This window comes from Phalacrocorax carbo, chromosome 17, assembly GCF_963921805.1.
Source record: "Phalacrocorax carbo chromosome 17, bPhaCar2.1, whole genome shotgun sequence".
Lineage (NCBI taxonomy): Eukaryota > Metazoa > Chordata > Aves > Suliformes > Phalacrocoracidae > Phalacrocorax > Phalacrocorax carbo.
In genome coordinates this window covers 4909366-4923911 of record NC_087529.1, presented here as the reverse complement: position 1 = coordinate 4923911, position 14546 = coordinate 4909366, and the positions used below count along the sequence as shown (strand labels likewise).

Sequence of the window (14546 nt, the reverse complement as noted above, 5' to 3'; positions counted from 1 at the left end):
CCTTTCTAGAAGGAAAAAAGGAAGCCAACAAGCACACCCCTTTGCAGATCTCTGCAGCAAGACCTCAGAGAGTTATTAATGGTTCCTCTAAGCAGACCGAGAGCACCATTTCAAACAGTTCTAATCCTATCCAATGACAGCAATAAAAATTATATATATACATACACATATACATACACACTATATAGAACTAAGCCAGTCATTACTTATGCCTCCAACGTCTTGACAGAGTTTAAACTCATCACAGCACTCTAACTGGAGATTTATTACCTCAAGATGATTTTATGCCTTTTTTCCTAAAAATATCATTACTAATCAATTCAATTAAACTTCTGCAAGCTTCTACATCACTATTAATTTTGTTTACAAGTGGATTATTTTGATTCAGTTTACTTTGATTTTAAATCTATTTCAAGCAAGCCAAATTACTGTTTAAGAATGAAATAAAAGTTCCTACAGAGAGATAATTAAGCTGACTTTTTTATCACACTTCTGGTTAAATAATTTCACAGTTCTTGTAAGCAAAGCTTAATGGCAAAAAATGAAGTATGCTGAGGTACACAAAAATAAAAAACAAAAATACCAAAAGTATGTTGCAGCAATGATTAATTTTTTAATTTCTTACCTTTATATTGGAGCTGTGCACTTCCGCAAGCAGAATCTGTTCTGGTTTTAGCCCACAGAGTTCACTTAACTGTTTTTTCAAACCTGTATACTTTTCATCCATGTTCAATCTCAGGCCATATCGAACAGGAGTAGTACCATCTAATTTAATTACTTTAAAGGGGAAAAGCAACACACTAGTCAGCAAACCAAGAAAGTTTTAATGAGAATAATATGTTGCAGCTACATACTTATTAGAAAGTATTTTTTTCCAACTTTAAGATATGGTTATTTTTTTCTTATCAGCCAGTTTTCAAGGTCTGCGGACAAATGTCAGAAACCCCCTTGCTGCATAGGCAGTAGAAAATGGCTTCAAAATTTGTTTCACTTTTTATCATCTTTCCTTCTGCCTCTCTTCCAGCAACACATGGGTTCTTCATAGTATAGTCCATGACCTATAAAGCATTTTTTGTTTGCATGCTCCCCCCAGACTTTCCTTTTCGCTCTAGGCAGATTTAGGACAACCTCCACAACACAGTGAACAGAAGAAAAGTTCTCAGAATCTCCATTTTACAGGTTTCTGTATAAATCCTTTAATCAAGACTGAGAACGGGCCATCTATGCTCTGTTATTAAAGGTTTTATTTTTGTTTAACTGTATTTCAATGAGAATTCTTGTACTCTGCTGTATTAAAATGGTTATACTATTTTTATGCGTAAGTCCTAACAAAAACAAAATTTGGATGCTTTATAGCTGTTCTAGAGGTACCATTTGTACTTTAGCAATGACAAGTTTATAGGGAGTTAAACACTACTACTCACCCGTAATTTCTAGGTGCATGTAGCTATCCATTGGCAAAGGCAAGGATAAAAAATTAAAAGGGTCAAATCTAACACTTATATGTCCACAAGTTTTACATTTCACTTGTGACTTCAGCTGCCCATGAAATAAATCTACGACAATGGATCTGTTTCTTCTCAGATGGTTTTCCCAGGCCTAAAATGATGTACAAAAAACCAATACAAAGTTAGAACCTGAAGACTACTTGCTTGAACTACAGGAAGGAGGATATGCTGTAAGACTTCCTAAGTTTCATTGGCCTATGGAAGTAAAATTATTTCCATAGAAGCTGTTTACTGATTTCTAATAAATACAAAGTATTTAGTTTCAACACAAGCAAAGGAAAAGCTATTTCAATTAACACAATAATCATTTAAGGATTTCTGAAAGGATCATCAGGTATCCTGAAAAATTTTGATACTCCATAATTCTGAGGTGGTGTTCAAAATGATTGTGAAGCATCATCTTTATACTTTTCTTATAATACTTAAAGCTTATTTTCAGTTCAAAGGTGAAATTGACTCCTTAAATGACAGATCTAACAAGTTCCAAAAGACGGTTCCGTCCTGAAAGAGTATTGCCACAGTCTCATCACCAACTTTGCAGCTTAGAACTGTAAGTTAAAAAAACAAGGAAACAAACCCCAAAACTCAAAACTTTAACCCATACCTCTGCTGCTACTTCCCAGTCTGGTCGACCATCGCTGTCTTTCAGTTCAACATATGGCTTATCATGAACTCTGTTCAAATCCTCATGAAGACCATCCAAAAGAAAAGCCAGAAGTTCCTGTGAGTCTTGCTGTTGAAAGCCATTAAATCTTGGAGCATATTTTGCTATGGTCCACTATAAAAGAAAGCCAGAAAGTTATTTAACATCATGCAACAGAAGTTATAACAATAAATAAAAATATTTTAGACAAGATGCATGCTGTCAACGAGTATGAATTCAAATTGCCAAGAGTTAAAGGTAAGCCCCTACGGTTTCAGAGAAAAAGACCATTTACAGGCAAATGCATAATCTTTTGTCCCTAACAAGGGCTGTAAAAGCCACATCTTACACCACGAACTCTGATTCATATCAGGTAACTCCTTTGACCTTACAACCACAGAGCCATTATTATATTCCAGAGAAAGCTGGTCAAGTCCTGAGCACCAGGACCGATGAACCTCGGCCTCTTCCAGATGTGCACCTTGCCCCTGCACAGCCCTTTCCTGAACACCTCCCCCACTTTCCTTACAGGCAAGAAAGGAAATTCTGTGACCAGTTTGGAGTAACATACATGATGACTCATTGTCCAGGATAGGGGCACTGGCTTCACAGCCAATTTCTAACACTTGAAATATATGTCCAAGTTTCCTTCCCTTTCCCTAGGGTAGATATTGTTTTGAATCCCAGAACCATTACAATACAGGTAACATCAGGAAAAAGTGCATTAAAAGATTTCTGCTAGCCAAAGAAATACTTGCTGCTTTCCACCTTTAAATAACACACATTACAGGCTTACCCGCAGCTTTAATGGTGCTATGTTCTTCTGAGTTCCACTCCACAACTCCTGAACCAAATCCCCATAACACTTGGCCATGTGCCCTTTCATTCCTATTGGATTTGTCCTAGAAATCATAAAGTAATTAATACCGTACTAAACCTTAAACAAAGTTCAAGCATATAAGTAAAGACCTGCAAATGCTTCTTGCTGAACTGTTTTAACTGTCCCAGAAGCAAAAGAGGTTGTACTTCCATGTATGTAATCTAGCATCTGCTGTATAGCTGATGGTGGATAACACTGAATTTAGGAGGATTTAATCATACTGGTTACTTCTGAAAGCTGAAACTAATTTTAAAGAAATATTACAACATCTAAAATGTCAATGGTCTCCAATAGAAAATTACCTGTTAAGTTCATAAAGATGTCTTCCTGAGATGAAATACCGTGTTAGAGGTTGTGTATTACTGACGCACTGGATACTGGAGTTCATGAAACATGTGTTACCCAGATTGCTTAATCCAGTAGCACCCTTTTCAGTAGGAACTGAGAAAAATAAAACAATTATACCAATTGTGCAGATGTTAAAAATTCAGAATGGTATACGAGTAAAGAATATGACCTTTACACAGTAACCAATTAAATTAACCTCCTCCCAGTTACGAGACTACAGCTACCATAGATGCAACAGAAGACCAGCCTGTTCAAAATCTGCTTTTCGACTCTACTTGTCATCAGAAATTGATGTATTTTGTTGGATCTCGTCCATCACGGATGTCAGCACAACCCATACAAACTATTTTCAGGTAAATAATTAGAGTACTGAAATTTCTGGATTAATTTGTTAAAACCTTAAATATTCCTTACCATAAAAACCCAAGATAATAAACACAAAATCCAGAATTTGCTATGCACCATCTGCGCTGCTGCCTCTGAACATCTACAAATTTATCTATCTATACATCCAACCCTCCCACATTTCCAGCATCTAAGTTAATAAAACAGAAAGAACAAGCAAAGCAGCACAGGCATAAAAGACCTCTTCCAAAGTTAAGAGAACTTATATTAGAAAGAATAGTTTCAACATAATATCACCTCTTGGGTTTTTCTTCTCATCACGATTCAGTTACTACGCTCAAACACTTACCTTTATGTCTGTCTATTTTACTGCTGTTTGCTATAAAAGACATCTCTTCTGGCCAGCTCATGTCTTTGTTTCGAACTAGAAAGAGATATGGGATAAGGAGTTTTTTGAAATTGTTTGTTACTTACTCCAGAGAACTTATACTGCTGAAGAAGTTTAATTCAAATTTTCTAATATTTAATTGAGATTAGAAAGTTGCTTATTTCTAGTTATTGTTTTTGCTAGTTTTCATTTCAATGATTCCAGTCATTACTGGAAATCATTCTAATGCTGCCATCATTCCAGCCATGCCAGTAACATCTTTAGAAAGCAGCTTTGAGATGTCTTTCCTGTTGCTTAACTAATTTTACAGTACTTATTCTAATACTTACTGAGGATCCCCCAGGTTTTAACAAATGTGTTCCCTTCGTGAGCGATCACTAATATTTGTTGCTGCTATGAACCAAGAAAAGACTCAAGTGTATTTCAAAACACAGAAAAATGTTTCAAGATAAAGCGGGACCAAAAAATGCAATCTTTCCTGAACTCACTTTAGCACCACCTCCCCATAGGGTCCCTCTGCAAACCTCTACCTTGCACTGTCACAAGCCGCACAGCAGCAAACTGGCTGAGGGAACTGAGCTAGCTGGAAAGAGGGAGTTATTGTTCACTACATCACTTCTCAAAGCCAGTTCATCAGATAGGTGTGAAGTAGTTGGCCACGGGTAAGGCAGGTGGCATAATGTTCAGAGGAAGGGCCGACTGCTTCTTTCAGTGGCAGTGTTGGCTTAATGCCGGTTTGTTTATTGAACTACAGCCTCAGGGTTGTCTCACCTAGTACAGCAAGCTGCAGTCCCTCTCCCCTCTCTCTACATATAAATCCCTGTTTCTTCCCTTGTGTCTAGTGATTAATGCAGGTAAACAGTGAACTGCATCAGCTGCTCTGCCAATTTTAAATTGATTAAATATGAGCTAAGCCAAGGGGCAAAAAGGATGAGCCCACCTAGCACACCAACCTGAGGGGTAATGTAAAGCTACGCTAAGTGAAACTTGTACAGAAACAACTCAGGCCCTGGATTTCTATATAGCCTCTGTGATGCAAGGACAACAGTAGAGTGGATGAAGTATGTATGCTTCTGTTTCTCACATTAAAAGATTAGACAAAAAGTCAGGTCAAACTAGCTGAAAACTCAGCTGATCCATGCACCCCGATACATTTGACAAAGGCTTAATGTATTTGTGACTGACAGCACTGCCTAGCGTAGTAGCCCAGGGCAGGAGGATGAGACACAACAGATGTAAATTGAAACAAGGAAGGTTGAGATTGTTTGTGACACCTTTCACCACAACCAGTCAGTCAAGTAGTCAAGTCCAAATGCATCAGGTTGTCTCCAGATGTGAAAATAAAAGCAGCTTGTAACAAAAATCTTAAAAATGAACCTGACATGGCCTGAAAATGCAGTTTTCTTCACCTTTTGCTTTGTGAGTAAGAATGCATTCATGCAAATATCATAACCTGAACTCTTGTAAAATTAGCGGAAGAAAAATCAGATAATGAAAAAGCCTCAGGTGCCTCACACTGCTTTTGTTAAATCTCTGGCATTTTAGTTATTACTGTAGCGGAAGTGGATTTTTTTTAAGCTTTGGTATTTCTACTTGTATTTCTTTCAATACATACATACGTAGATAGAGACAGACGTCTATTTACACATACTCTTCCTTCTCAAAACATTTCCAAAAGTAAAATATTTGGGCAGTAAGCCTATATATTTGTGTAGTTTGGGTGATTACAGAAATGGGTACTACACAATTTATTAACCAGATATATACTCATACAAAACTACTCAGGTTTAGTGTGTAAATCAATTATAGGCTCTTTTTATACCTTCTATTACTAAATGCTGCTCATCTTGGATTTTAAGGTACTCCAGTCTGTGATCTTCATCATCCAGCAAAGTAAGATAGTTCTGCAGAAAAAATACTTCATATAGTTATTACTTCTAGATTTAAAATTCTCTGAGGATATTTTAATCTCAAAGCAATGAAATTACATCAGTATTAACAATTTCTTCACAAAACGAGAAAGCCAGTTTCCTACCTATGTTAATTAAATACAGTAGTTCACTGATCTCCAGAAGCATGTAGTTCAATGCTTTAATTTCATGCAGTATTTCTTTAGAATGAATTACATGCACTTAATGATTTGGAGGAATACATTCTCTGCTTGTTCGTTGTGATTTATTCACATACACATTTGAAAAAGATCCTGGATGTCTGTTGGCTTCTGTGCCATGTCACAGCATCATGCGTGTCAATGAAAGAATATACTTTTATTTCTGTTTAAAACAGTTTCTATGAAACTTCATATCAAGCCTTTTAATAGGTCAACCAGCTGCCTATGTTTAAATACATGACAGGATAATTTAATGTTTATCAGGCTACTAGAAAACAAAAGAATTTTTCTGGTCATTAACACCAAAATCTAAGTTTCACTGCTTGGAGTGCACAAAAAACTCTAGGAAGTAAGTGGCAAGGGTTTTCCAACCTGGGTAGTTAAATTGCAAAGGAAACTTATGCCACTATCTTTTTTTTTCCTGTGCATGTGTATTCAATAGTTTCTGGAAAAGATCATCTACAATACCCAATAGTTGATAAAGGAAGAAAAGGAAAAAAGACCGACATTACCTCACTATTGTATAACCAGAGGCGCATATCCTCTTCTTTTATACGTAGCCTCTGGGAGAGATATTCATGTATCTCTTTAATTGTTTGCATTCGACTAAAGCAGCCGGTGTAAGCCAACACTCTTTTTAAAGGAGCATTCGGTGAAGGTACATTCCCTGGATTCACAATCATAAGAAAAGGGTAAAAGATAATGTATATACCCATAGACCAACTGAAATCAGATCAATAACAACTTATACACTATATATATAATACAAGTACTTTTTGTGAAGTGATACAAAGCACTCCTTTTGTTTATGGATAAAATAATGAGTTAGATTGAAAGCTACTTGTTACTAACCCTTTGGGACAAAAAACTTGCTATCAAAAAGCAAATAAATTTACCTCCCTTCTTACCAAAACCTATTAGAAAATTGCTCCCCTAAGATTCTCATAGGAAATTAACAATTCAAAAGTAGTTTTAAAAGACAGGGCTATTCTTTTTTCTCTTAAAGACAGAATATCAGAGACAATGGTAATTTTCAAACTAAAGGACTTCAAAAACTCATCAGAATTTTCATTTTGAGAGCACATTGTAGTAAAAAATAAGGTTTAAAAAAAAAAAATAATCAGTCTGACACATCTTGGAAGTAGTGTAACTTTGCTCCAGCTCTTCTATGGAGATGCATGCTGATCTGTGAAGTCAAAATCAGCCTGGCAGTTTCACAATAAAGTATTCTTAATAACTACATTCCTCAAAACATATTCTGTGAAGATGCCTAGGATTTCACCAGAATTCCTCAGCGCTCTCGTGTTTGTAACACAAGTTAATTCCATCAGTCAAAATCATTGCTGTTTTCTATAATATGAGCTTATCTTTAAATAAAACATTTGCACAAGCTCAGTTTGAAAGAGATGAGACCAACTTTACGGGCTTTATTTTTTAGTTTCTTTAGTTTAAACTTAGGAAGTTTCCCACTCTTCACAGAGACAGATCTGTAACATATGGCTTTTATTATACAGCCAAACGCAACTGGACAACTGCATTATTTAAGTAATCAGAGAACTGACATTGTTCTACCTTAACTGTCAAAAGATTACAATAAAATAACTAGTACCATTTGAAATGATGCAATATTACATGCAATTTGACAAGGGAGTAAAACTACACTGTAATCATCTAAGTCAACAAAGCATCGGTTTTCCTTCAGTATACCAAGCAAAGTACTCTTTCTTTTTTTTTAAAGAACACAAAAAAGCATTTTCTGAGATTAGGGATCAGAGGATTAGTTGTAAGATTACAGCAAGAAAGCATATTTGAAAACTCAAAAAGATTAATAACTGATTGGACAAATAAATTAGTGCAGAGCAAAATGATTCCAAATCAAGATCAAATTTGGCACATCAGAAGATTCCCTTTATTTTAATTTGGGCATTTTAGGATGTCCAACAAAGCAGTTTCCATTTTATTAGGTCTAGTAGGAAAAATGAATTTGGGTAGCAGTTTCTGTAGCGGAACTTGATCAAGCAGGCAGCCACTATGTACGTGTTAAGTTTGAGATTCTACCAAAGCAGTGAAAAATTGAGCATCTGCATGAGATTTTTAAACACAAGCTAATACTAGCAAGGCTGAAGGATTTAATTTTCAGTAGTCAGCAAAGCCCATTTCTGGATGTACATTACTGTGGATACATATGTATATCTGCGTGTATCCAAACGCACATGTGAACATCTGGTATTTCTTCAAACCTATTGCACGAGGCAAGTATGCAACTGTGCATGAAGTAACTGAAAGCAAATCCTGGAACACTTTTCAGCTGAAATGTGAAGCTGCAATCCAAAGATCGTTCTTTGAGCCCATTACTTGTACAATCTTTTGGTAAGCATTACCACCACAGTTATGGCACATATATTTTAGTTGGATGTTTATGCTTTCTACGAAATTGTCTTTCCAAATTGCATCAAATAACAGTCTTCATATTCCCTTAATTCAATCCCTTTCTAAAGAGTATTAAATTACTTTGGGCATTAAAGCCTAGCTGCCCAAGTAACTCAGAACTAGTTGGCCGAACAACGATTAATTTATTATACCACTGTACAATCAGATACACGCACCCGCCCCAATGCACAAATGCATCTATTCTGTGGCTACAAAATTAATTACCAACAGGATTAATCAGATCTGCCCCTCTCAGCTGTTTAGTTTATGCAGTGCTCATTTTTCACTTACACCGATCTATTTGCAGTAACTACGTGACTTAACTGACTTCACTGAAAACGCTCCCTCACAGCTCTTCCTTTCAAGAGAAGATAGGAGGAAAGCCTTTAAATCTTTACCAATGCTGATTGTGCCTTACAGTTGATTAGCTGGTGTACAAGCTGGCAGCAAGCTTCTACAGCTCTGGGTCTCGCTTTCTTAGAAACTGCACACTGGTGTTCTTGCTGCATTCTTAAGTTACCTCTAGGTAAATGCTGAGGAAACATTCTCAGGCTCATCATACCCATATTCACCCAGATGTTTGACTGCTGCGTTCGAGTGGCAGGCTGCTGTCTCAGGAAGAGCAGATAGCGAGGAAATAGCTCCAGTTCAGGCACGTTTGTTTTGCTGTTTTTGATCACCTAGTAAAGAAGTTTAAAACACATTTCAGAGACTGCTGTTCCAAACGTAAGAAATCCCAACAGGAACAGGAGGTAATGATTAAAGCACATGGTTAAAAAAATAAACTATGTTTTACTAGGAGATGAGAAATCCTCTGCACTTATGGGGTCTTAGGCAAATATCCCCAGGAATATCAATTCACTGATTTCTAAGTACTTCTTGAAGCTTATTAGTTGCAGATTGTCAAAAGCAAACACCTTATTCAGTGGGGCATTGCTTCCTGTACAACACCACGGAAAGAACATTTTTAGAATTCCTGAAATACATGTGAATTTACAATGAAACTCATTAATTCTGCTCAGTGTACATGTCAATATTAAAGTTTCACAACTGTTGAAAAAACTCACACGTGCTGAATAAGACATTTGTTCTGAACTTTTTGAGCAATAGGATTGAATTAAAACCTTCATATTGTAAGAACAGACTGAAACTTACTTTTGTTGCATTTTGGTATGTTGACAGAAAAAGCCAAAATTACCCCAGAACATGACTTGCAGCTTTTCAGTCCCCATTTCTACAAAGATTTTGCTATCTCAATCTGCCCAAACACAGACATACACAAATGGCAGGAATGTTCCCTATTTTTGTGACCATGTGAAGCAGAAAAAAAACACTCAGCTGAAGTTGCGAGAAGTAATATAATGCACTGGAGTGCCATGGTATTAAACTTCAGTTACAACAAACACAATAGCGATGATATTTTCTGGAAACAAACATTAACAGTCCCTAGTGTGGGGTGGGAGAGTGGGACTGTAGGTGCCTGTATACATGGTTGCAAGTATACAAATGGTCTTCAAGCATTCAAGTGTTCAGATAACTAAGTGCCAAAGTATTTCTTAATTATGGACTGGAAAGCTAAAGTTTATTCATGCATTTATTTTTTTTTTTGCAGGCAGGATACCCAAACTAAAATTCTCTCATTATGAAGAGCAGTCTCTTTTCTAATTACACTATTGCAAAAATCTCAAGCACGTTAGTTTGTGCTGTGTATAAAGAGATGTGGCCTTTTCGGGATCATGAAAGGTGTTTTGTTTCCATGGAGAATGTGTGGGAGGAGGGTAACAGAAGCCAATGATTTTTCACTGTAAAATAATTGCCAGTACTATGGCTAACAGACCAAATCATCAAAAATCATACAGCTAATTCTCTCCCATTTGTGACACTGAACATTTGTGACACCAACCACCTAACCCCTATTGCTACCATCAAAAAAAAATCCCCTCACTTCCTTTTTTAAAGTGTAGCTCCTGTAAGAGACTACCTGACACAGAATAAACCAACCATTGTATGGAATAAATATACTCAACAGAAATTAAAGGAAGTTTCCAACACCTCTAAGTGAACAGAGCAAGTGACTTCAATTCTTCTCGCCTCTAACATCCGCCTACATTTTTATAAATTCAGAATTAATAATTCAAGGCATACCAGCTTTAGCTCCAAGTGATTTTACCTGCTATTCATTTCACAATATTACACCCAGAGAAACAGAGAGATAACTCAATAAATTGTGAGATTCTATGATTTAACAATGAGTATTGCTATATAGTTACTGCTTCTCTTTCAGAAATACTGTCGCTGTTTTACCTGCAACCAAAAAAATCATATTGGAATAACACAAAATATTATCAATTCCATTTAATATACAGCACTTGCACATTTGAAAATTATATTCTGCAATACATTCTGCATTGTGCCCAGAATTAATTTTTAATTAAAGATATTACAGCTTTAATATAGAAAATACTAGCGTTAGTTACAGAAAGTGAGTTTCAAGTCTTCAAGGTTTTCTTCTTTTAACAAAACTTTTATGCAAACAACTACGAATATCACCTTATCTTTGATAGGCTCTAACTGGTTAATTTCATTGCAAGGTTTTAAGTGACTACAGGCAACTAGATAATTGTTGATGTAAAAACACAGCATTTCCAATTTGCAAATACATTTTTTTATTACACAATGGAAACATGTTAATTGTTTGTAAAACTATTTCACAATTTGATTGTGATCCATTGGCTTTTCTGCTTACTGTCAAACGTAAGAAATGTAAAAATGCACTACTATGAATTATTTGCTGACAAAAGAGTATTCTGTAAGTTTGGAGAAGTGTTACCAGTTTTGTGCTGAAGAATGAGAATGATCATCTCTTGCCTCGCCAGTAAGATTTTTAGTTACTCATTAGAAAAAATAAAGGCAATTACCATAATACTAGAAGAACAACACAAAAGAAATATTTATTTTGAATATATGATCTGCTCAAAGTAATAACTGGTATTCACCCAGACACGATACATAATTCTTGCAACAAAAGTCAAACTGAAGAATTAAAACAAGAAGAGCCTGACTGGATGAGCATATCAGGTGAGAATTACTGGTCTTTGTTTTTAGTACTGAACATGGTTAACCAGAACAATGCTGATCCAGCCTTACACAGTAAATGCCAACTCGGTTTCAGCATCTGTATCTTGAGGAATTGCTCATGATAAATGCTGTATTGAAAAACTTCTGACTAGAAGCTGAACAGCTTAACCAGTCTGTGCAGTACTCAAAAGCTGGTATGCTCATACACAAATTCTTTTCAGGAATACCTTTCTCCTGCTGCTTTTTAGATCTTTACCAAATTTTCCGTGTTGTGTTTTCTATGACACTGAACATGAAGGACAGCAATCGCTACCTGCCACCCCCTTCATGAAATTGTAAGAGAGAAGAAATGCATTTTCAAAGCTGCAGGTGTCCCAGTTTTAATTTTATTGGTTTGGAGACCAGTTGAAGATTTATCTGAGCTTGTAAAGATGAGTGCTTTGATGCCAAGTATTTTAAACTGATCTCAAGTTTACTTTTGTCTGCTTTAGTAATCATGATCAGTTGAGCAGCACTTCTGCCCTGTTGCAGTATCTCCTGGGGTTTGTGCTGCAAACCTCCTGGTAAACATCCACGACTTTCTATCCATGTCCATTTCTGAGACTGCTTTTTCCCAGCTTGCTCTTCAAGACTTAGCATTTAGACTATCCATTTTGGATGAAGTAGGAGATGACCATAAAAGATTGTCTTGTGCAACTGGCAGAAGCTTGGACACATTAGGTTGTTTATATTATCTCGGTGGTCATGGCAAGTAAATAGTGTCTATAAGCACAACTTACCGGCCTGGGCAGGGACAGATTTGCTCCATACCAATGGTAAAGTGCTCTCCAAACTGGTTCTGGTACCATTACGTAGTCCTTTCCTTCAATCAACTGTGGAGATCGTTTTAATCTTCCACCCTCCATTGTTAATGATGCAGCCTTTTAAACAAAAAGGGGCTTTGTCAAATCTCAAGTGCAAAAAATAGTGCAACGATTTTAGTTCATGAACACAAAACACTCTTTAATTATTAAAAAAACTTCGAAGTAGAAATTATCAACTGCTTTTCATACTGAAAGGTGGTATTTAAATGTAACAATGATTAATATTCAAGTGTCACTATTTACTCTTTCTCTAGAAGACTCTCCAATATAGAATTTATATTACCTTTCTCTCTCGTGTTACCTACTCCAACAACTTCAGATATTCCATAGAGAAATCCAATCTATACTCATCATTGATGGTCCAGGTCTGTGCTTTACGGTTTGTTTGTATAAATACTGGAAAAACTGTCAGTTTTGTTTTATTATTTAATTAACTATTTTCTGATTTTATGCAATAGCAATAAACTTTTATATTTAGATTGAAAACACTGAAGAAAAGTGTTTAATTATTAAAATATTTTACAGTTAATTCTGAAAGTTGTTTCCATAAATGTCTTTTTCATTTGTAAGTTTTGTGAGGCTCTTTAAGAACATTTTGAATGTTTCTTTTCTCACAAAACACTCAATAGTAGCCTTAGAAACAGAACACCAATTTTCTTCCTTAAAATAAGAGTAAGAAACCCAAACTTTGTTATACAACAAAGCAGTGTTAATTTAGAATTAAGCCACTAGCTGAAAAAAAAAACAACACATAAAAAGCTGTGATAAAAGTATGCTAAAAGATACTTTTCCTATGTTCATGACTCAGGCATGTTTACCTTCACTGGTTCTTGTGTTACTAGGGGTTGGTTATCAATCGCTCCTGGTTTCTGAGGATTAAGCTGTAGCAAAGTATTCCCATTGGCTCCAAGGAAACACTGGTTATTATTGTCCGAAGTATTATGCTGCCTAGCAAAACACACATCAGTCCCTGGTGTGCCGGGGTAAAGAGTATCTGTAACAGAACAAGAAAAAAAATAAATCTCTCTATTTCAATTCATGAGTCCATAACATAAATTAATCAGTTAAGTTGTTTTAACTTTTTTTGTTTTGTTTTTAAAAAGGGCTGTTGAAGAAGTTTGCTATCCTTCATACTTCACGAAAACTTGCAATTCTTCCAAACTACAGAGTGACAAATATATTAGTATGCTCAGAAAAGGTAAAGAAGTGGATATATGAGATCCAAATACCAAAGCAGATACTTACGCAACTACCCAGTTTGAAAACAGCCTAACTAGGTTTGCATAAGCATTTGCTAGACATTTGCTTGTTGTCTGGATGTCTGAATATCAAAGCCTTGAAATTCTTACATAGAAAACTGAATATATATGCGATAATGCTTTATTTTTATTTTTTCCTCTTGAAACAGCAAGTATTTTTATAGAACCTCCTTTTGTTATGCAGAACACTAAATCTAAATTTCAGGTTAGAAAAAAGAAAAAGAAAAAGAATGAATCTTTAATCTAAAACTTGTCTCCCTCCCTGCCCTTCCTCTAGTCCCCAACCCCCACCCCAAAAATGATCGCTGTAATTTATCTACCCAAAATTGAAGTTACAGTTTTAAGATATAGATTTTAAAATACCAGATGCAACATTCAGCTGTCTTACACAGGGGGGGAAAAAAAAAAAAAAAATCTCAAATTCTCACGAGAACTGACTGAACTAAAAATCTCCGCTCCTTTCACAAAGACAGCTCCTAGAATCTGCACAAACTCACTTAAATCACATGCCCTGTAAAACTAAGTATATTTTTCCTATTTTTATTCTGCTTCTTTCCTCTTTGTAGTATCTGAGGTCATCTCATTGCAAGACATCATACAATACCAACTAGGTATGGGCTAGAAACAACTTCATGTAAAGGGGGGGAAAAACAGCTCAGAAATGGCAAAAACTATCTTGGAAACAATTCTGGAA

General features: G+C 35.8%; 1 protein-coding gene across 3 annotated transcripts in view; it reads right to left on the bottom strand.

The window, feature by feature from the left end:
- Positions 1 to 14546, bottom strand: part of USP32 (ubiquitin specific peptidase 32) — an 84887-nt gene that overhangs the window by 10846 nt on the left and 59495 nt on the right. For 2 of the 3 annotated variants that reach the window (XM_064468188.1, XM_064468190.1), the window contains exons 14-24: positions 13412 to 13587; positions 12510 to 12650; positions 9173 to 9332; positions 6735 to 6889; positions 5935 to 6016; positions 4074 to 4148; positions 3334 to 3472; positions 2948 to 3053; positions 2113 to 2286; positions 1425 to 1599; positions 626 to 777 (exon numbers count right to left, since the gene is read on the bottom strand). In XM_064468188.1, coding sequence (XP_064324258.1) covers positions 626 to 777; positions 1425 to 1599; positions 2113 to 2286; positions 2948 to 3053; positions 3334 to 3472; positions 4074 to 4148; positions 5935 to 6016; positions 6735 to 6889; positions 9173 to 9332; positions 12510 to 12650; positions 13412 to 13587 — 1535 coding nt within the window. The remainder of the gene's footprint in view (positions 1 to 625; positions 778 to 1424; positions 1600 to 2112; positions 2287 to 2947; positions 3054 to 3333; positions 3473 to 4073; positions 4149 to 5934; positions 6017 to 6734; positions 6890 to 9172; positions 9333 to 12509; positions 12651 to 13411; positions 13588 to 14546) is intronic. The other variant, XM_064468189.1, reaches the window with a different exon arrangement.